Source organism: Sturnira hondurensis, unplaced genomic scaffold (genome assembly GCF_014824575.4).
Source record: "Sturnira hondurensis isolate 20B ecotype Veracruz unplaced genomic scaffold, ASM1482457v3 Scaffold0022910, whole genome shotgun sequence".
Classification (NCBI taxonomy): domain Eukaryota; kingdom Metazoa; phylum Chordata; class Mammalia; order Chiroptera; family Phyllostomidae; genus Sturnira; species Sturnira hondurensis.
In genome coordinates, this window is record NW_028095541.1 from 13,307,832 (window position 1) to 13,328,205 (window position 20,374).

General features: G+C 35.9%; 1 protein-coding gene across 4 annotated transcripts in view; it reads right to left on the bottom strand.

Moving 5' to 3' along the window:
- Window positions 1–320: 320 nt before the first annotated feature.
- MPP7 (MAGUK p55 scaffold protein 7) overlaps window positions 321–20,374 on the bottom strand; it is a 247,704-nt gene continuing 227,650 nt past the window's right edge. For all 4 annotated transcript variants that reach the window (XM_037037132.1, XM_037037133.1, XM_037037134.1 and 1 more), the window contains 4 exons: window positions 7,373–7,466; window positions 6,355–6,463; window positions 4,449–4,592; window positions 321–2,955 (listed from right to left, as the gene is read on the bottom strand). In XM_037037132.1, coding sequence (XP_036893027.1) covers window positions 2,776–2,955; window positions 4,449–4,592; window positions 6,355–6,463; window positions 7,373–7,466 — 527 coding nt within the window. In that variant the 3' untranslated portion in view covers window positions 321–2,775. The remainder of the gene's footprint in view (window positions 2,956–4,448; window positions 4,593–6,354; window positions 6,464–7,372; window positions 7,467–20,374) is intronic.

The following is a 20,374-nucleotide window of genomic DNA, read 5'->3' on the forward strand; positions in this document are numbered from 1 at the left end:
TTTCTTCTTCATCTTGGATTTTGAATGTAGGGACATAAGCAAAAAGCAAACATTCCTCTTCTCTCAAATAGCGGCTGACACTCTATCCTGGGAGCAGCCAGAGTGAGGCGCACAGCACTAGGATCCCTGCTGGAGGGGCTGGGGGTGCAAAAGGTACAGGATCAAGCGCCTTTGGCTACACTTATCAACCAGCCTTGGAGCTGGCCCTGCCTTATTAAATTGTAACCGGATGCTTTTGTAAGCATCAAAATAGCCGTGTAAATGTTACCTGCCAGGCCATGTAGACTACCTGACAAAAGATTTCTCAAAATGCCCCTTCACATTACTTTCAACGTATTTTTCAGCTCTAGTCTAAAAAGGGACAAATGTCTGAACAGTTGTATCTTTGTAACACCTTCAATTAAAAACAAATACTCCGTCTCCATCACCTTATATTATCTCTATGCCCAGAGTGAAGAACTGAGGCAGTTATCTGCAAATAAGAAAAATCCATGTAGATATTTCGGAACAAAGAATTTGGATTGCCAAATTATTCATGTGGTTGCCTAAATTACTATACATTTCCTATTATTCTTTGTATAGGAAATCTTGCTCTTAAGGATATTTTTGTTAATAGTCAAACCAAGTAAGACTTGTATTTTCTTACACCAGCCACACAATTTTAAGTATGGCTTTAGTATCAGATTTGGTGATCCCTTCCCCTCTTTTTAAAAAACTATATTGCTTACTATTTAGTTAATAAATATAAAAACCATTGTTTGGATTATGTCATTAAGTAACATTTAGTCTGATTACCTAAATATTTTGGTGTGTGCATCAAGGTCATTATAGTAGCTGTTGTCTCTGCTTCTAACATGAAGTTTGACATGTCTGAAGAAAATCCAGTGGATACGCTACCAAATGTGTGGTGCACATATAACACACTAGTGGGTCTATCTCTGTATGAACAAAGGTCAAATATTTACATGGAATGCTGACCCTGACTTACAAAATACCATTTTAAGTTATGCCACTTATACATATAATTTATTTTATGAATAGTCCCATCTGATAATTTAAAAAATATGCCTTTCAAATAGTTCATAAATATATAAAATCCACTACATTCTATTTTTCTTTAAACATGACATCTATACTTTACAAGTCAACAAAAGATATTTTTTCTGTTTGAAAGTCCCAGATGCAATGATTTTTTGATTGGTAGGATCTTACCGCATGCAAGAATGGCAGGACATATTCTCATCTAACTTACGGACATTTCTACTATTTGGAGCTATATAATTTACCTGCTGGAGATCAGCAGTATCAAAGAAAAATGAGAGATCTCACCTAAATATTTACATTCTAAGAGCCTTTTTTTAAACTTCTTAAAAATGGCAAGATTGGGATTGGTATCTGGCCAGTGTTAAGAATTATTTTGATGATGAATAAATAAGTTAAAAATACATGAAAGGTTTCCTGAAATACATCTTAGTACAATTTAAAGTTGTGGTGATAAATTGTGCATATTTGAAAATTTTTCTTTAACTGTATTTTCTAAAAGCTTTGCTTTTAGAATAGAAATCACATTTTTATAACTTCTTAGGAAAATCCAAAGCCAGGAATATTATCTAAGGATATACAAATAAAAATGTCCTTTGTAATGATTTCTTGACCCATGATATCAGCATTTTAAAATTAATGCTGGAAGGAAAATTTTTAGTTACATATATAACAACTTCTACACCTGTCGTCCCTTATTAAATATTTGCCGTGTTGCTGATATTTACTCAAAAGTCCTTCTCCAGCTATAACATGAAGGCCACTAAGGCAGGTGCTCAGTAATTCCTTTAAGAGTGGCTTTTAAATGCACATGCCATGAATATAATGTATAGCAGGTCTTTGAATTACAACGTAAGTTTCATTATAACATTGATGAGATGCCGTAAGAACTTAACTCCCGTTTATATCAATTAACCCATGGTAAAATTGCTTTCCTTATATGTCATTAAATACCTACTATCAATGACATTAAGTGAGGACTTCATGTACTGTATATACATAAGAAAAAGGTTGCACTTTTTAGAATAGAAAGAAGATGCCTGGGATGATCCCCTAAAAAAAACAGCAAAGCTGTCCTGTCTGCCTGGAGCTGCTCAAGGCTGTTAATTCCTTAATTTTTTTTTAAATTTATTTCTTGATTTTTAGAGAGAGAAGCGGGGGGGAATCAAGGGAGCAGAAGGGAGAGAGAAAGAGAGAGGAGAGAAAGACATTGAATTGTTGTTCCACTTATTCATTGGTTGATTCCTTGTATGTGCCCTGACCACGGATGAAACCAGCAACCCCGGCACATAGAGATGATGCTCTAACCGACTGGGCCACCCGGCCAAGGGCCCAAGTTAATTCTTTTGACTGCTAACAGGCAGACTTGATGGCAGTGACTACGTGCAAGACCAGTTGAAGCACCGAACTCTAATTAATTTATTATCTAGTCATGTCTGTCTAAAAAGTTCAACCTCATCCTGGAGAAAGAGCTATATATTAAAGGCATACATAAAGTTCAAAGCTTTGCTAAGAATATAGTACTGTGCAGATTTCCATTTTGGATCTTATACTCAAAAACTGTGTTTGAAATAAGGCTGTAAAAAAAGATGCAAACAAAACCAACACTCAATTTTAACCAACACTCCCCATCTATGACAGTGATACAGATTTCTTTTAAAAGCCCTACCACCAAAACGGTAACTGATATAACCATATACTCTACCATAAAAGATGATGATGGAAGTATCTTAGTTACGAATGTAACCAGCTCACTGGGACCCAATGAGTCTCTGTCTCTAACTTGTCAAAAGTTGTTTTGAGCTCTTTGAATGCCGTGGTGAGATCATCGTTTACTATAATTTTGTCAAAGAGATGACCATATTGACTTTCCATTATCTGTGCTGATTTAATCATTTCTTGAAAGTCTTCTTCCTACAAAAGGAAGTATTTTTTAAGTGACTAACCAGGCAATTGCATCACTTCACAACAGTGCAAACACTCCATCACCGGTTTATCTCCTGCTGTTCTGTAGCCACTGTTTCGCTTCGGCCAGAAATGAAAATTACCCTCTTTAATTACAAAGAGGCCATAATTCCTAATACTACCTCTCTGATTTGCTTGTGATGAAACTGCTCTGACAAAAGTGAAAGCTTCTGTCTTACCTGAAGTTCAGGGTAATTAGTCACTAACTTATCATGATAGGAATAGGTCAGGGTTAAAATAGCTACAGGGGAGGGTTGGGAAGAGACATTTACTCTGATGTTGCATTATTTACGCTTATTCACAGCAAGGACTTTATAACATAAACTACTTTTCCAGAATTGGATACATTTATAAAAGGACAGTTATCAAGTCCTTCCTATGTTTCACTGGAAGAGGGTGAGAAGCCCTTCCTATCCACATATTTGAGCCAGGAAATATTTTAGTTGATTACATAACTTAAGCCTACATAACCATACATAAATGTGAGCTAAATCCTGACTGTGCTATAATCTATTATCTCCACTGAGAAACCTTTACAAACAGTACAATAACTCATTATACTACAACATACTAGAGCAATTTCAAGTCCACTTTTCAATGTCACAGGGTATTTCACAACAGGAAATTTAACTAACATCCTACGACGGTACCTATTTAGCATGGATATGTACTGTCAGTATTTTAGAAAAAAAGATACTTATTAAATAAGGGGAACCACAAGTATAATCTGTATTTTTGGAACCACAGTTAACAGTGTACAAATTAGTACAGACTAAGGTTGAAGATGAGTTAGTTAAGAGAGTGAGGGTGGTGGAGGGGAAGTTCTTGACATTTGCTTTCTTTGCTTTTTAATTTTCGTCCTAAGGTAGAATACATTATCTTAAAATTAAAAAGAAAAACAATGAAATGAAAGGCCTCGCCAGAAATCCCTGTAAGTCATTAACATGCAACAGTTGCCATCTGTAATATAACTCATAGGAAATACAAATATTCTTGAATAGTTATTTGAGCCTACTTGTTCTATAAAATGATACTTTTTCCTTTATTATGCTAAATATTGTTGATGCGAAATGACAAAAAAAGTTAAATTATTAAAATGTTCATCTAGATTATTAATGATGAATAGTAACTGACTTTGATTTCTTTTCCCTTTAAAAATAAGGGAAGTCTGAAAACTAAGTGTTCCTTTATATAAGTGGCCTACAAAAATTTTATAATTATGCAAAATAGTTTTAAATCAATGTGACATGAAGGATCCATCCATGGAAACACAAAAAGCAATTATAGTTCATCATTCAAAATGTATATATCTAAATACAACTCTATACTATAGATTTTTGGATCACAACTTCATCTCTTAGAGCCTTCCTAAGGCAGTCACTACTGTGCACATGATTTTATCTACTGCCTATGTATTTTTACTAAAGCATCATCATACTTACCGTAAAGGGCTTTGCAGCACCCTGGTCATCTCTGCTTGAAATAATCTTTGCATTTTTTCTTGTCTCCCTCAAGCGCTCTATCGATGGAGGCTTTATAAATATGACATAGGGCTTAAATTCTAGTGTCCTTAAATGCTTCACTGTCTGCAAGGAAGAAAAGAAGGTTTTTATATTTCTCCATAATGTCACAAGCAACTTTTACTATACAACAAAATTTTCTTCCCAAGGAGGAAATGTCTTTAAGATTATTTTCTAATCAAGGTCTGTTGATCTTTCAATATGTTATTCAATCAGTTGTTGACAATTAAATGTAATAAATTGCCCTGGCTGGTGTAGCTGAGTGGATTGAGCACGGGCCTGTGAAGCAGAGGGTCACCGGTTCAATTCCCAGTCAGGGCACATGCCTGGGTTGCAGGCCAGGTCCCCAGGAGGGGACACATGAGAGGAAACCACACATTGATGTTTCTCTCCCACTCTTTCTCCTTCCCTTCCCCTCCCTCTAAAAATAAATAAATAAAATATTTAAAAATATATCTTAAAAAATAAATGTAATAAATCCCCCTGAAAAGATGATGAAAAATGTAACTTGCCGTCCAAAATGTTTTGAAATATGCCATAATTAATATTGAATGGAAGCAGCTAGAAATGCCATGAAACTGATTTTTAAATCAAATACCCAAAAGAGGCTAAAGTTGGATAATCTTCTGCACATGAAAATCTTTCATCCATCCCATTTAAGTTTTTTCCTGATCTGAGGCATGAGTTCTCTTTCTCTTTCCTTCTGCCCTTCAGAGTCCCCTAAAAGGGCAAGCTTCTTGCTTTCCATGAAGCTTGTCAACACTCCCTCAGCAAATACTTTATTTACACTATGCCTTGGGGACTCATCTGTAATCAAGGGTTGTTGATAGAAGAATGAGAGTTGAGACCTCTTCAGAATGTGAATATAAATCATAAACTCCCCTGAAAGGTTAGGCAGACAGGTTAGGTATGTGTGCATGTTTACAGTGTGGTGGGGGACAGGGGACAGAGGGCTGGTGAGGCCCTGAGAATGTCAAGTTTACACCCCCCTCCCCACCCCCACCCCTACCCCCAGGGAGTTGGGAACAACTAGCCCCAGGACACCAGCACAGAGGCTCTGCTCAAGCAAGGGTGTGTCCCACTCATCACCGGTGCCTAAGTTAAGAGTCAGCGGCTCTACTGACTCTTGATTGGGGTACACAGGACTTCTCCAGGTCATTCTGGCTCCAGGAGGTTTGCACCTCAGGGTGCGCTATCTCTAGCATGAGAATCTGGCCCCTGGGAAGTGAGGACAATGCTGTGGGTTAGGTTCCTCTGGAGGCTTTCTGGTAGATGGTGCTTCGAGGAACTGAACGGCTTTATCCACCAGCACTCTCAGTCCATGGTAATTATAGGCCTTCCCAGGATGCCAAGCTGATCATGCCATAAAATTACTGTGAAATGCCCCACTCCTCTCATTATACACACAAAACCATATCTAGGGTATATACAGAACCAAAATCAAAGAAAGAGGCCTGAGGACCAAAGTGTCCATTGTTTAGAGTTTAAAAAAGATTACAATAACATGTAAGAATACATTATACTTATAATGTAACAGTTTTAAAAATACAAAACATATAGAAGCAAATCTTAAGAATTATTGTACTTGGCAAAAACTGAATATTAACAAGAATTACAAACACAGATCTTAAGGCTTTTCGAAGAACAATACAGGCTTTTTGTTCACCAGAAACTTCTCAGATTAATGAAGTGCTTTTGTCATCTTAGCAAAGGCACATCTGTGCCCAAAGTGAGTGGACTTTACATTTATCCCATAGCGAGAGGCTAACATGAAGCACAGTGTCTTACATGAACCAGAAGGGTGTTGAATAGTTCATTATTTACTTACATGAGGTTGAACATCCAACAAACAAACTTTGTTTTTAGCTAGGACAGACCGAACTGAGTCTATACTTGTGCCATAGTAGTTGTTTTTATATTCACCATATTCAATAAACCTGCAGAAAATTAGAAATGTATTAGACTCATTTATGAATTAAATATATATAGGTAGCAAGACATAATTCATATATGCAAAAAAGGTATTTTTGCTGAACATGAAATTTTTTACTGTGTTTAATAAAATAAATAGAGCCAAGCACTCCAGAATGTCAATTAAAAAATCTTTTAATTTACATTTTCAAATCAGTAACACTTGCTTGTATTACACTGAAGCAGAAAAAAGTGCTCAGTCCAGCAGTACGCTAATGTTTTCCATCACCTCTTTTTCAAACTAATGCAATGCAATAAAACGGTGAACAAGGCAAACAATAGAAACTACTGAAATTTCACTGCACTCTACAGAATAACTGAGCTCAGCTTTAGAAGGAAGGAGGAACTGGTTGGTGGCTAATGGAACCAGGGCAGCCGATCATGTGCTATAAAAACATAATTGCTGTGCCAAACACCAAAAAAGCATTTTGATGTTTCAGTAAAATTCCACAATGCTGCATTTAAAACACACATTGCTCCCTAATACTCTAAAATATATGTGTTTAAGCAAATGGAAGAGGTGAGGAGCGGGGATGTAGGGCCAACTGAAGGACATGATCCAAGCAAACACATTAACATCATTTTAATTGTTTGAAAAGCCAGTGAGAGAGCGGTGTGTGGATCTACTACACAGTTGCTGGTTTTTAAAATAAAATTCTATCCAAATTATATATTAAAATTCAAATAATGGGGAAAGGGTCACAGTTAGATATTAGCAAGTACTAACTGAATTATCACCTTTTTATCGGTTTCAAATATTATAAAAATTAAAGTACATTTCAAATGAAAGGGAACCCTCAGTTGTCTAAAACTGGATAGAAAGGCACCTACTTAAAAACGAATCAAGCACTATTCTAAAAACGACTTTCACTTACTTGTTATTTTGTACATCTGTCTCAAACAAATGCTTGGAAATGAAAATATATTCAACACCATCCATCTCCTGGCTTCTTCTGGCTCTAGTAGTGTCTGTGATTTAAATAAAGAGAGTTTAAGAAAAGTCTCCACCAGCCATCCTAAAAAAAATACTAAAGAGGAAGTCATCATATATTTAATTACAGTATTTTTCTTAAATAAGATTTTAAAACATATAACAAAGCAAATTAGTAAATAAACTATAGTAAAATGTCATTAATTTAGATTTATCACTAACATTTAATTTATATTGACCTGAAGGTAGATTCAAAATTAAATTGCACTATGCCTGTGCTATTATTTTTTGAAGTTACTCTTATAGGTTGATTAAATAAAAACAGTATTTCTTGCAAATAATATACTTATTATTGTTATTTATTGGTCTTTATTCATGGAAGTCTAATGCCCGCTAGGTTGTTAAGGTAAACTCAAATTATTTGACTATCTTCCACACCCAGCACATAGCATATACCATCAATGTTTTATATTACTAACTGAATGAAGTCATAGACTTCTATGTGCTATTCATTCCTTCTTTGCAAAACTATAAACATCTTCTTGGAATACTATTGAACTTCCAAACTTTCACTAATTTTACCTAATTATTTTATACTGAATTATAACAGAGCAGAAACATACAGGATTAATTTTAAAAAACAAAAACAACAACAAAAAACCCTAAGGAGCTGCAGTGCCAAGTGAAAAGTCAACTGTAGTTCATAATTCCCAATGTTACAACTGAAACTATAACAAGATTTCAGTTGTAAATCTTTGAACCCAAAATAACTATCTAAATACTCCAAAAACAAATGAAGAAGGTAGACTGGGAGGGGAGTCGACCTAAATGGGGGGAAGAGCTTCACTGTTGTTTCTTTGTAATTTTGCCCTCAAGGTCAGATCCTTCATGAGCATCATGGCAGAAAATGTGTGACTAAGTTCTAATAGAAGTCCTGACTTTTTGGTTAAGAGAGCCAGGAGGAAAAAAGCCCCTGTGTGTTGAAGAATGTGGAGGGAATCCATGAAGGGAGAAAGCTGGAGAAGGATATTCTAACTCTGTGTATGAACCCACCCTAAGAACCACCCCTGAGCTACGTACTTGCAGTTCAGAATCAAACCAGCACAGCAAAGTCTTAAGAAGTGAACTGAGATTAAAATATACAAGTGTCAGCCTAACCTATGAATAACAAAAGTACAAAACATACCCAAACTGACGTAGAAAAGGCTTAAAGAACTGAGCTGACAGTTGAACTATGAGCACAAGTTTCAGATTGATCCCTGAACTACAGGTGACAGAGCAGACTCAGACCAATAAAGCAAAAGTTTAGACAGTTGAATTGACATTTAAACCACAATTCATAGAAAATGCAGAATTTATGGTCTCAACTAGCAGTTTTCAACTGGTGTGCTGCAGCAGGCACACTGTTGTGCCACCGAATTTTTGAAACATGCAGTACCTGACGATTTAGTCAGGGCACTGACCTCTTTTCCTTTAGGCTGTCAAATAAAAAAATGACAGCAGCCAGCACAATAGCTGTCCAGCATCAACAAATCAATACTATACCTATTTTTGTCAGATCAGCAAAACAGTATTATTTTTTTCATGTGATTTACAATTTTAGTAATTAGTTCATGTGGGCCATGAGATGAAAAAAGTTGAAAATCCCTAGTCTAAATATAAGCTGGCAATTACTTGCTAAAAGAAAACATTCTCCAGAATATAGTAACAAGATCTCTAGAGTTATTGATATGACACCGAATTCCTACCATGAAGAATGCAATTTAAAATTAATCAACATTAAAAAACCAACAAAATAGGACTAATGCTCAAGGGGAAAAATAATAGGTGGCAACCCTGAAAGACCCAGAAGTAAGAACTATCAGATAAAATCCCTAAAGCAATGATTGTAATAACTGTGCTTCATTAGGTTAAAAAAAACACACCTGAAATAAAAAACATTTAACAGGTAAATAAAAACTAAAAAGAAGAATAAAATGAAAATTTTAGAACTGAAATAGATAATACCTAACAGAAACAAAGGTTTGTATGGACTCACAGCAGAATTAAGAGGACAGAGAAAAGTCCATGAACTTGAAAACAGATCAACAGAAATTATAAAATCTGAGTAAAAAAGAGAAAAAATTAAAAAACATATAAATGGAGCCCCAGGGACCTGTGTGAAAATATTGACACATCTAACATATGTGTGATTGGGAAGTAAAAAGGAGAGGGAAAAAACATAGAGGCAATAAATGTACTTTAAGAGACAATGGCCAGAAACTGCTAAAATTTGGTTAAGGCAAAATTTTTATAAATTTCAGAAACTCAACAAATCCCAAGCAGGATAAATTCAAAGAAAATCACGTCTAGACATATTATAACCAGATTATTAAAAGCCAAACTTAAAAAAAATCTTGAAAGTACAAAAAAACTAGCACAATACACACACGGGAATGATTTCAATGACTACCTATTTCTTGTAAGTCATAAAAAGAAGGAATCATTGAAATAGTATCTTCACAGTATTGAAAAAAATACCTATCAACCAAAATATCCTTCAGAAATAAAGGCAAAATACTTTCTCAGATGAAGAGAAACTAACAGAATTCATCAGCATATTTGTTCTAAAAGAAATATGCAGAAATCTTTTTAGGCTGAAAGAAAATGTTAAAAAGGAAACTTAAATTTTCAGGAATGAAGAAAGAGCAATGAAAAGAATAAATACCAGTAGTTGAATAAACATATGGAGTTTTCAATGTATGCAAATATAATACATTTGACAAGTACCACAAAAAGATGGGAGTGAAGGTAAAGAGACTTCTGTAATTGCAAATTTTCTATATTTTATGTGAAAAGACAAAAAGTGAACTCTAAGTAGACTGTAAATGGTTAGATAGATGCATACTGCAACCCCTAGAGCAACCAGTAAAAAAGTAATAAATGGATTACTAAAAAAATTCAAATAATAAAAAAGTGGTAGGAAGAAAAAGAAAACAAAAAAAGGGATAAGTAGAAAACAAATAATAAAATAATAGCTTAAATTCGGTCACTGCCATAATTCAACAAATGTTAATGGTCTATATATACTCTAGTTAAAAGGCAGAGAAATAAAATGGGTAAAAGCAAGACCTCAGTACACACTGGGTACAAGTCTACCAGAAATACACACTGAATATAAAGACACCCGGAGCGAGGAGAAGATGGCGGCGGAGTAGGACAAAGGATTTCGCTTCTCTCCACGCGCCGGAGAAGGACCTGGCTGATCTGCGGAAGAACACAGCAGATGCTAAACTGGGACTCAGCATATAAGAAAGCAGGACTCCAGAGACTGTAGCGGACACTGAATNAGTACACACTGGGTACAAGTCTACCAGAAATACACACTGAATATAAAGACACCCATATGTTGAAAGCAAACACATGGAAAACAAGATGCAATACGTCCTCAATGTCCTTGATAGGTTCTGTGACTTCAAGCAAAATGACGTATCAGGAAACCAGTTTCACCACTGGCTAATTGATATAACTAAGAGTTAAATTCCTAAGGCATGTCATCAATGTTGTAATTAAACAATGTTGAACAAAAGGACATTATTTGAGGACCTGCTGTACCATGTAAACAGTCAGTTTTAGAAGGCTGAAGTGCCTACTTTAAGACAAAACAGACTTTAAGACAAAGAGTATTATGAGAGATAAAGAGAAACATTTCATAATGACAAAAAGGAAATTTATAACTATTATAAATTTGTATATATGTAGTATGTATGTAATGAAGCTTTAAAATACATGAAGCAAAATTAGGCTGATCTAAATGGAGAAACATACAATTTCCAATTCAGAATAGGATACTTTAATGCCTCTTTCTCAACAAGGGATAAAAGTGGAGGAAATGTCATAAGATACGAGTGATCTGAACAACATTACCAACCTCCTGAAGCTAATTAATATCTACACAATGCCACATCCCAAATCTTTAGAACACACATGCTTTCAAGCACACATGGTGTCTTTACCAAAAGATAGATCATATTTTGGATTATAGAAAGTTTCAATAAATTTAAAAGAACTCAAATCACAAAGAGTATAATTTCTAACTACAAAATAACTAAATTTAAAACCAGTAAGATATCTAGGAAAACCACTAATTTCTAAAACTTAAATGACACACTTCCAAATAATTGATGCTTCAAAGATAAAAAAACACAGAAAGTGAGAAAATATTGTGAAGTAAAAGGCAAGGAAAGTACAACCTATCAAAATTATGGGGTAAAAAAATATGTGTTTAATGGGAAATGTATAGTTGTAAATACTTACATTAGAAAAGATCTAAAATCAATGACTGAAGGGTCATCTTAAAATTGCTAGAAAACAAGACCAAAGTAAACCCAAAGCAAGTATAAGGAGAAAGTAATATCACACAGAAATTTACAACAGAAAGAAGAAAAAGGCACAATAAAGAAAACCAAACAACAAAGTTTAAAAACCCGAATTAAACTGGTCAAGAAACAAAGAGAGAACAAAAATAGCCAACATAAAGAATGAGAAAGGAGTTACTACCACAGATCCTATGGGCACTCAAAAAGTTAAAAGAGTATTATGTACTACCTGATGCCAACATATTTGACAACTTAGATGAAATGGACAAATTTCTTGAGAAATATAATGAATAAAAATTAAAACAAATGACTAAAATTTTTGAATAGGCCTGTAACTACTAATTACATCAAATTTGTTCTTAACAACCTTCCTCACCCTGACCAGTGTGGCTCAGTTAGTTGGGCGTTGTCACACAAAGCAAAAGGCTGCCAGTTCGATCCCCAGTCAGCACCCATGCCTGGGTTGAGAGTTCAGTCCTCAGCTGCAGCATGTGCAAGAAGCAGCCGATTAATGTTTCTCTCTCACATTAATGTTTCTCTCCCTTGCTTTCTCCCTCCTTTCTCCTGTCTCTAAAAATAAATAAATAAAATCTTAAGAAAAAAAATTCCCCAAAAGAAAACTCCAGGCCTAGACAGATGATGAAGTCTATCCATCATTCAAGGATGAAATAACACAAATCTTATCTAAACATTTTCAGCAACTAAGAGAAGAATCACTACTTAATTCATTTTACAACATTAGTACAGCTCCAATAACAAAAGCTAACAATGACATTAGAAAAGATTACAGATAAATATCTATCATGAATTTAGATGCCAAAGTCCTTAACAAACATATTATAAGTCAAATTCAATAATATGTATATTTTTTAAAAACTGTTGCCCTGGCTGGTGTAGTTCAGTGGATTGAGCGCGGGTCTGCGAACCACACGATCCTGGTTCAATTCCCGGTCAGGGCACATGCCTGGGTTGCAGGCCAGTTCCCAGCAGGGGACTCACGAGAGGCAACCATACACTGATATTTCTCTCCTTCTCTCCTTCCTTTCCCCTCTAAAGATAAATAAATAAAATCTTTAAAAAAAAAACTGTTGATCATGACCAAGTAGAGGCTATCTCAGGAATGAAAGGTTGGTTTAACATTTGAAAATCAATAGACTTCCTCATATTAACAGAATGGAGGACAACATATGATCATTTCAATATACACAGAGAAAACCTTTTTTAAAAAATTCAACACCTATCATTCACAATAAAAAAAAAGTCTCAGCAAACCAGGAATCACATGGAATGCCCTCAAACAAATAATGAGCAACAAAAAAGCCAATATCATACTCAAGGAAAGAAAGATTGTTTTCCCCTGAGATCAGGAATAAGGCAAGTCTGCAAAATAATAACAAAATATAACTTGAAATAGATCAAGACCAAAATGTAAAACCTAAAACTATAATACTTCTAGAAAATACAGGAGAATGTCTTTGTGATCTTGAGATAGTAAATGATTTTTAAATGAAACACAAAACATAAAAGTAAAAAATTGATAAGTTCTGTAAAATTAAAAGTCCTTTGCTTTTTGAAAAACACCATTAAAGAAATGAAAAGGCAATCCACAGACTGAAAGTCAACATTTGTAACACATGTACCAGATAAATGACACATCGGCAAAATATATTTGTAGGGTTGGCCATAAAGTCTGTATGATTTTTTCTGTAAAATAAAAGACACATTTTTCACTTTCACCAATAACTTTATAGATTTGAATACTTTGAGTTTGTTGGCTATCTCTCCCATGGGAAAACATTGATTATTCCCAATTAATGTCTCAATTTGATTGCTATCAACTTCAACTGGTCTACCCGTGGAGCATCGTCCAGTGAAAAATCTCCAGCATGAAACTTCACAAACCACTTCTGGCACATTCAATCAGTCACAGCACATTCTCCATACACTGCAAAAGTCCTTTTTTGTGTTTTAGTTGTGTTTTTACTTTTCTTGAAATAATAAGGCATAATATGCTGAAAATATTGTGTATTTTCTTCTACCTTCGATATTAAAAAATGGCTACACAAAAATTCACCAATATTTACAATTTTAAAAAATGCATGCTGATATGACAGCTGTCACAATACAATCTAACAAAATTGTTTGGAATAAAGTTAAAGACAACTAAGCACTAGTAGAGCCATTTTACAGAAAAAAAAAAAAAACTTTTTGGCCAGCCCAATATAGTAACTTTCCGAGGGTTCCAAGATTGTAGCAGAGTAGGTGAAAGTTACACTCATTTCCTGCCAGGACCAAACTAGAATTACAACTGAACTACAGAAAAATCAACCTGAATAACCAACTGAAAACAGTTGAAGAGAAGTCTTACAACTAAGGATTTACAGAAGAAGCCATATTGAGACTGGCAGGAAAGACAAGACACATGAAAAGGGCTCCCCCACACCCATGTGCTATGGTTGAGAATCCAGAGGGACACCTCAGCTGCAAAGGTTCCCTTTGAGCAGCTTGGGGTCTCAACTCCACACCACACTCCCCAGCCCAGAGCACCAGAACCAGGAAGAGAAGCCCACATACCACCAGGGTATGAAAATAGGTGAGATTCTGTCTACTAGGGAGAAATGGGAATCAGCTAAAACCTAGGAACACTCTTTAAGGGCCAGCATGCAAAATCTTGTTCATGGCCATTCACCTTGGGCTCCTGCGGAGGGAGGGCAGCTCAGTGTGGACTGAAGTCATGTGAGGAGAGACTGGACAGTGTGGTTCCGGTGAGAGAGCTGAAGGAATAGCCACCAGGGTCCCTGTGTTGAGTCCCTCTCCCAGACCACCCACACATGGCATCTTTCCTGGGGGTTCAACACTCCCAACTACACGGCATCAGCCTACGGCATTGATTTTTCAACCAGTGTGCTGCATGAATTTTTAAAACATGCACTACCTTACTATTTAGTTACAGGCACTGACTTATTTTCCCTACCTGAGGCTATGCCCCACCACGAAGGTCCACAGGCCCTCAGCAGGTGGTACCTGGCCTTGGATGTCCCCAGGGTCTTTAGTAAAGTGGCCTCAGACCCAGCACTGGTGCCAGGTTTATTTGTGAATCAATCTGGCGAATGCCACTTGCCCCTTCACTGAGAACCTACCTCATACCAGTCATGCAACACAAAAGAATCTTTCAGAGAATGATTCTTACAGGCAGCTGAGAGGCAGAGGCAGATCATGGGGTGCCTTGGGTCTTTCCCTGACCTGCCCCCAACTCAGTGCTGGTAGAAGTAGGCCTTGGTGCATAGCTTGCCCCCTTCTACAGATACCCAGGCCCAGGAAATGCAGGCACAAACTGTGGACTGCTTTGTAGCTCCAAACAAGCAGCTCAGGTCTGGTTACAGGCTCTCCCAGGGTGCCCCAGAACCAATACACTGGGGGGCGGGCTTCAGACTACATCAGAGCATGACCCATTTACCTCCACAAGCAACACACCCAAAAGGAGATCTCAGTAGGCACCAAATCCTGCCAGGGCAAACTAGGTTTTGTGGGGTAAATCCTTGCACAGCAGCTAGTACTCTATGTACACTATGCTTGGGGGTCAATCCTCAGAGTCAGCCACCCTGAGGGTCAACCCACCTATAGGTGGGCCAACAGCAATCAAGACAACTACAATAGGAAGGCTCACATAACCAAAAAAGGGACATATTGGAGCACCTAGCTCAGGTGGTAAGACTGTGTCACTGAGCCCCACCAGATACCTACTACTTAAGGCCAGCATACTAAGACTTGGGAATATAGCAGATCGACCTAAGGCAGAGAAACAAAGAGAGGTTCCCAGAATGGAGAGACAAAGAAACATACTGCAATAAGATAACAGAACAAAACTTCAGAAAAAGAACTAGATTAAATGGAGGCAAGCAATCCACCAAATACGAGTACAAAGCTAGAGTTGTAAGGATGTTCAAGGAACTTTAACAAAGAAGTAGCAGGATAAAAGAAAACACAGAAACCATAAAAAGAACCAGTCTGAAATAAATAATACAATATCTGAAATGAACAATATACTAGAAGAAATCAACATCAGATTAAATGAAGAAGATGACTGCATCAGTGATTTAGAATACAAGGTAGCAGAAAACATCCAACTAGAGCAGAAAAGGGGAAAAGAATAAAAGAAAAGATGAGTTTGACTGAAAACTCCCCTAATCTGGTGACGGAAACACAGACAAGAAAAGACTAAAGGAGTTTAGTCTTTTACCACCAAACTGGTATTACCACCAAACTGGTATTACCACCAAACTGGTATTACAAGAATGTTAAAGGGCCTACTTTAAGAAGAAAAAAGACAAAGAGAAAAACAATCATAAAGAATAAAATGGCAATAAGTGCATATCTACCAATAATCATTTAAATGTAAACAGATTAAATACTCCAATAAAAAGACACTGGGTGCTGAATGGATAAGACAACAAGACCCATATGTATGCTATCTAAAAGAAAGCCACCTTAAAACAAAAGACAGACACAGAGTGAAAGTAAGGAGACAGAAAAAGCTAATTTCATGAAAATGAAACAAAGAAGCTAATGTAGCAATACTTTTAAAGATAAAATTACAGTTTTTATTCTAAAGTCTAAAGGAGATAAAGAAGGACAGAACATAATGCAAAAGGGAACAATACCAACCTTAGGGTAAAACTGTTGTAAACATTTTCGTACCGAACACAGAAGCACTATTTCTAAATGTATAAAACAAATCTTGATGGACATAAAGAGAGAGAATGACGGTAATACAGTAATAGTAGAAAATTTTAACATTGTATTGACATCAAGGGATAGATGCGCCAGACAGAAAATCAACAAGGAAACAGTGGTATTCAATGACACACTAGGCCATATGAATTTAATTTATATTTTCAGGGCATTCCATCCCACTTGTTAAGTGCATGTGGAACATTTTTCTGGACAGACCATGTGTTAGGACACAAAACAAATCTCATTAAATTAAGAAGAATGAAGCATCTTCTCTAACCACAATTGTTTGAAATCAATACAAAAAACACCTGAAAATCACAAACCCATATAGGTTACATAGCATGTTGCTAAACAATCAATGGATAACACTGAGATCAAGGAAGAAATCAATACACCTCAAAACAAATTAAAACAAAAACACAACAACCCCAAATCCAAGGGGCACAGTGAAACAGTCCTACAGGGGAAATTCACAGCATTATAGGCCTACCTCAGGAAATTAAAAAGAAATCTATTAATCTTACTTGACATTTACAGAAAAAGAAAAAACAAAGCCCAAAGTGTGTAGAAAAAAGGAAATAAAGATTAGAATGGAAGTAAACAAAATAGAGTGTAAAAAAATTACAAAATATTAATGAAACCAAAAGCTGGTTCTTTGAGAAGATAAACAAAACTGATAACCCTTTAAACAGATTCATCAAAAGAGAAAGGACCCAAATAAATACAAATCAAAACAAAAGAGAAGTAACAACTGACACCACATAAAAAGTAGAAATGAGTATAAGAAAACATTACCAGCAACTATATGCCAACAAATTAAACAATCTGGAAGAAAAGGATAAATTCCTAGAAACATACAATCTTCCAAAATTTGATCAAGAAGAAGCAACAAAAAATAATGAACAGACTGATTACAACTTACAAAGTGAAAGCAGTAATCAAAAGACTTATAACAAACAAAGACCTGAACTGCATGGCTTCACAGGAGAATTTTACCAAATATTCAGAGAAAAACTGATACCTATCCTTCTCCAAAAAAAATCAATAGGACTCCCAAACTCATTTTATGAAGCCAGCCTTATTCTAATCCTAAAACCAGAGAACGACATTAGAAAGAAAATAGAAGGCCCCAAAACTATGATGAACATACATGTAAAATTCCCAATAAAATATCAGCAAACTGAATATAGCAATACATTAAAAAGATCATACACCATCATCAAGTGAGATTTATTCCTGGAATGCAAGGTTGGTACAATATCCCAAATCAATGAATGTGATACACTACATAAACAAATTAAGGATAAAAATCACATGATCAGATCAATATATACAGAAATTTGACAAAATCCAGCATGAAAAAACAATTTATGATAAAAACTCTCCGCAAAGTGGAAACAGTGAAAATACCTCACCATCATACAGGCCATATATGACAAACCCACATCTAACAACGTGGTCAGTGGGGTAGAAATAAAACCATTTCCCGCCCTGGCTGGTGTAGCTCAGTGGATTGAGCGCGGGCCTGCGAACCAGAGGATCACGGTTCGTTTCCCAGCCAGGGCACATGCCTGGGTTGCAGGCTGGTTCCCTGCAGGCCAACTCCCCCAGAGGACACATGAAAGGCAACCATACATTGATATTTCTCTCCCTCTCTCCTTCCTCTCTGAAGATAAATAAATAAAATCTTAAAAAAAAAAAAAACCATTTCCCTCAAGATCAGGAACAAGAACGGGAGTCCACCTTCACCAACCTTATTAAACATAGTACTGGTGGTCCTTGCCACAGCTATCAGACAAAAAGAAGAAATAAAAGGCAACCAAATTGGAAAGAAAGAAGTAAAACTTCATTATTTACAGATGACATGATAAGGAATCCTATAATTCCACCAATAAACTACTAGAACTAATAAATGAATTCAGTAAAGCACAAAGATACAAAATAAATATTTGGAAATAGGTCACGTTTTTATATACTAATAATGAACTATCAGAAGGAAAACTAAGAAGACAATCCCATTTACAATTCCATTTTAAAAAAATACCTAGGAATATATTTATCCAGGAAGTAAAAGACCTGTACTTGAAAAATTATAAGACACTGAGAAAAGAAACTGAAGAAGATATAAATAAATGGAAGCATATACCAGGTTCTGGGATTGGAATAACTAACATAATTAAAATATCTGTATCACCCAAAACAACTTACAGATTCAGCACAATTCCTATCAAAATACCAATGGCATATTTCATAGGCTAGAATAATCCAAAAATTTACATGGAACCACAAATAGCTGCAAGAATCTTGAGAAAGAACAACAGACTTGAAGGTATCATGCTATCTGATAACAAACAATAAAACAAGGCCCTAGTCATCAAAATAGTTTGGTACTGGCATAAAAACAGACATATCGATCAATGTAACAGAACAGAGATCCCCAAAATAAACCCATGCCTCCATGGTCAATTAATATTTGACAAAGGAGGCAAGAACATACAATGGGGTAATGACAATGTATTCCATAAATGGTGCTGAGAAAACTGGACAGATACATACGAAAAAGTAAAACTAGACCATCTACTAGACCATCTTCTTACACCATATATAATAAACTTAACTGGCTTATTTCATTTAGGAGAAAAACAAATACCATATGATTTCACTCGCATGTGGAATCTAATGAACAAACTGAACAAACAAGCAAATTAGGGACAGACTCATAGACAAAGATCAGGCTGACAGCTCGGGGAGGGGCGCTATCGGGTTGGGGGTCGAGCAACAAAGCAAAGACTCATGGAGGTGGACACAGTGTGGTGACTGCAGGGGTGATGCGGTGGGTGAAAGTGGAAGAGTGTATAAGGGGGAGATGGTAATATAAAAAATGCAATGAAAGTCTTTAAAATAAAAAAAATACATATTTTTCAAACTTAAAAAAAAGAATAACTTAAAATAAAGACTGAAATGTAAGACCCGAAACAATAAAACTCCTAGAAGAAAAATATCATCGGTAAAATCCCAGACATTTATCTTAGCGATATTTTTTCTAATGTATTTCCTTGGGTAACAGAAACAAATAAACAACAATAAAAAAACAAAAAACAAAAACAAAAACAAGTGGGACTACATCAAACTCATAAGATTTTGCACAGCAAAGGAAATCATCAATAAAACAAAAAGATAATCTATTGAATGGGAGAAGATATTCATTAATGATAGATTTGATATGGGGTTAATATACAAAAGTTCTTTATAAAGAATGGCTACCATCAGTAAATCCACAAGTAAGTGCTGGCAAGGATATAGAGAAAGGGAACCCTCGTGTACTTCTGATGGGAATGTATATTGGTACAAGCAGATAAAAGGAAGGTATGGAGGATCTCCAAAAAATTAAAAATGAAAATGCCTTATGATCCAATGATTTCATTTTGTATATATATTTAAGAAACTAAAGAAACTAAAAACTAATTAGAAAGACTATATGCACCCCTATGTTCACTGCAGTGTTTTTTACAACAGCAAAGGTACAGAAGCAACCTAAGTGCCCATAGATGGGTGAATAAAAAAGCTTGGTACAGCCCTGGCTGGTGTGGCTCAGTTGGTCAGAGCATCATCTTAGCCAAAAGGTTGTGGGTTCAATCCCTGGTTCAGGAATGTGGGAGGGGGCAGACAGCCAATCAATATTTCTCTCTCACATTGATGTTCCTCACTCTTCCTTCCTCTTTCCCTCCCTCTCATTCTAAAATCAATGAAAGAATGTCCTCCAGACTTCCTCCAAGATGGAGGCATAGGTGGAAACACTGTGCCTTCTCCCACAACCAAGTTTGAATACAACAAAAGTTTTGGAGAACTAGGAC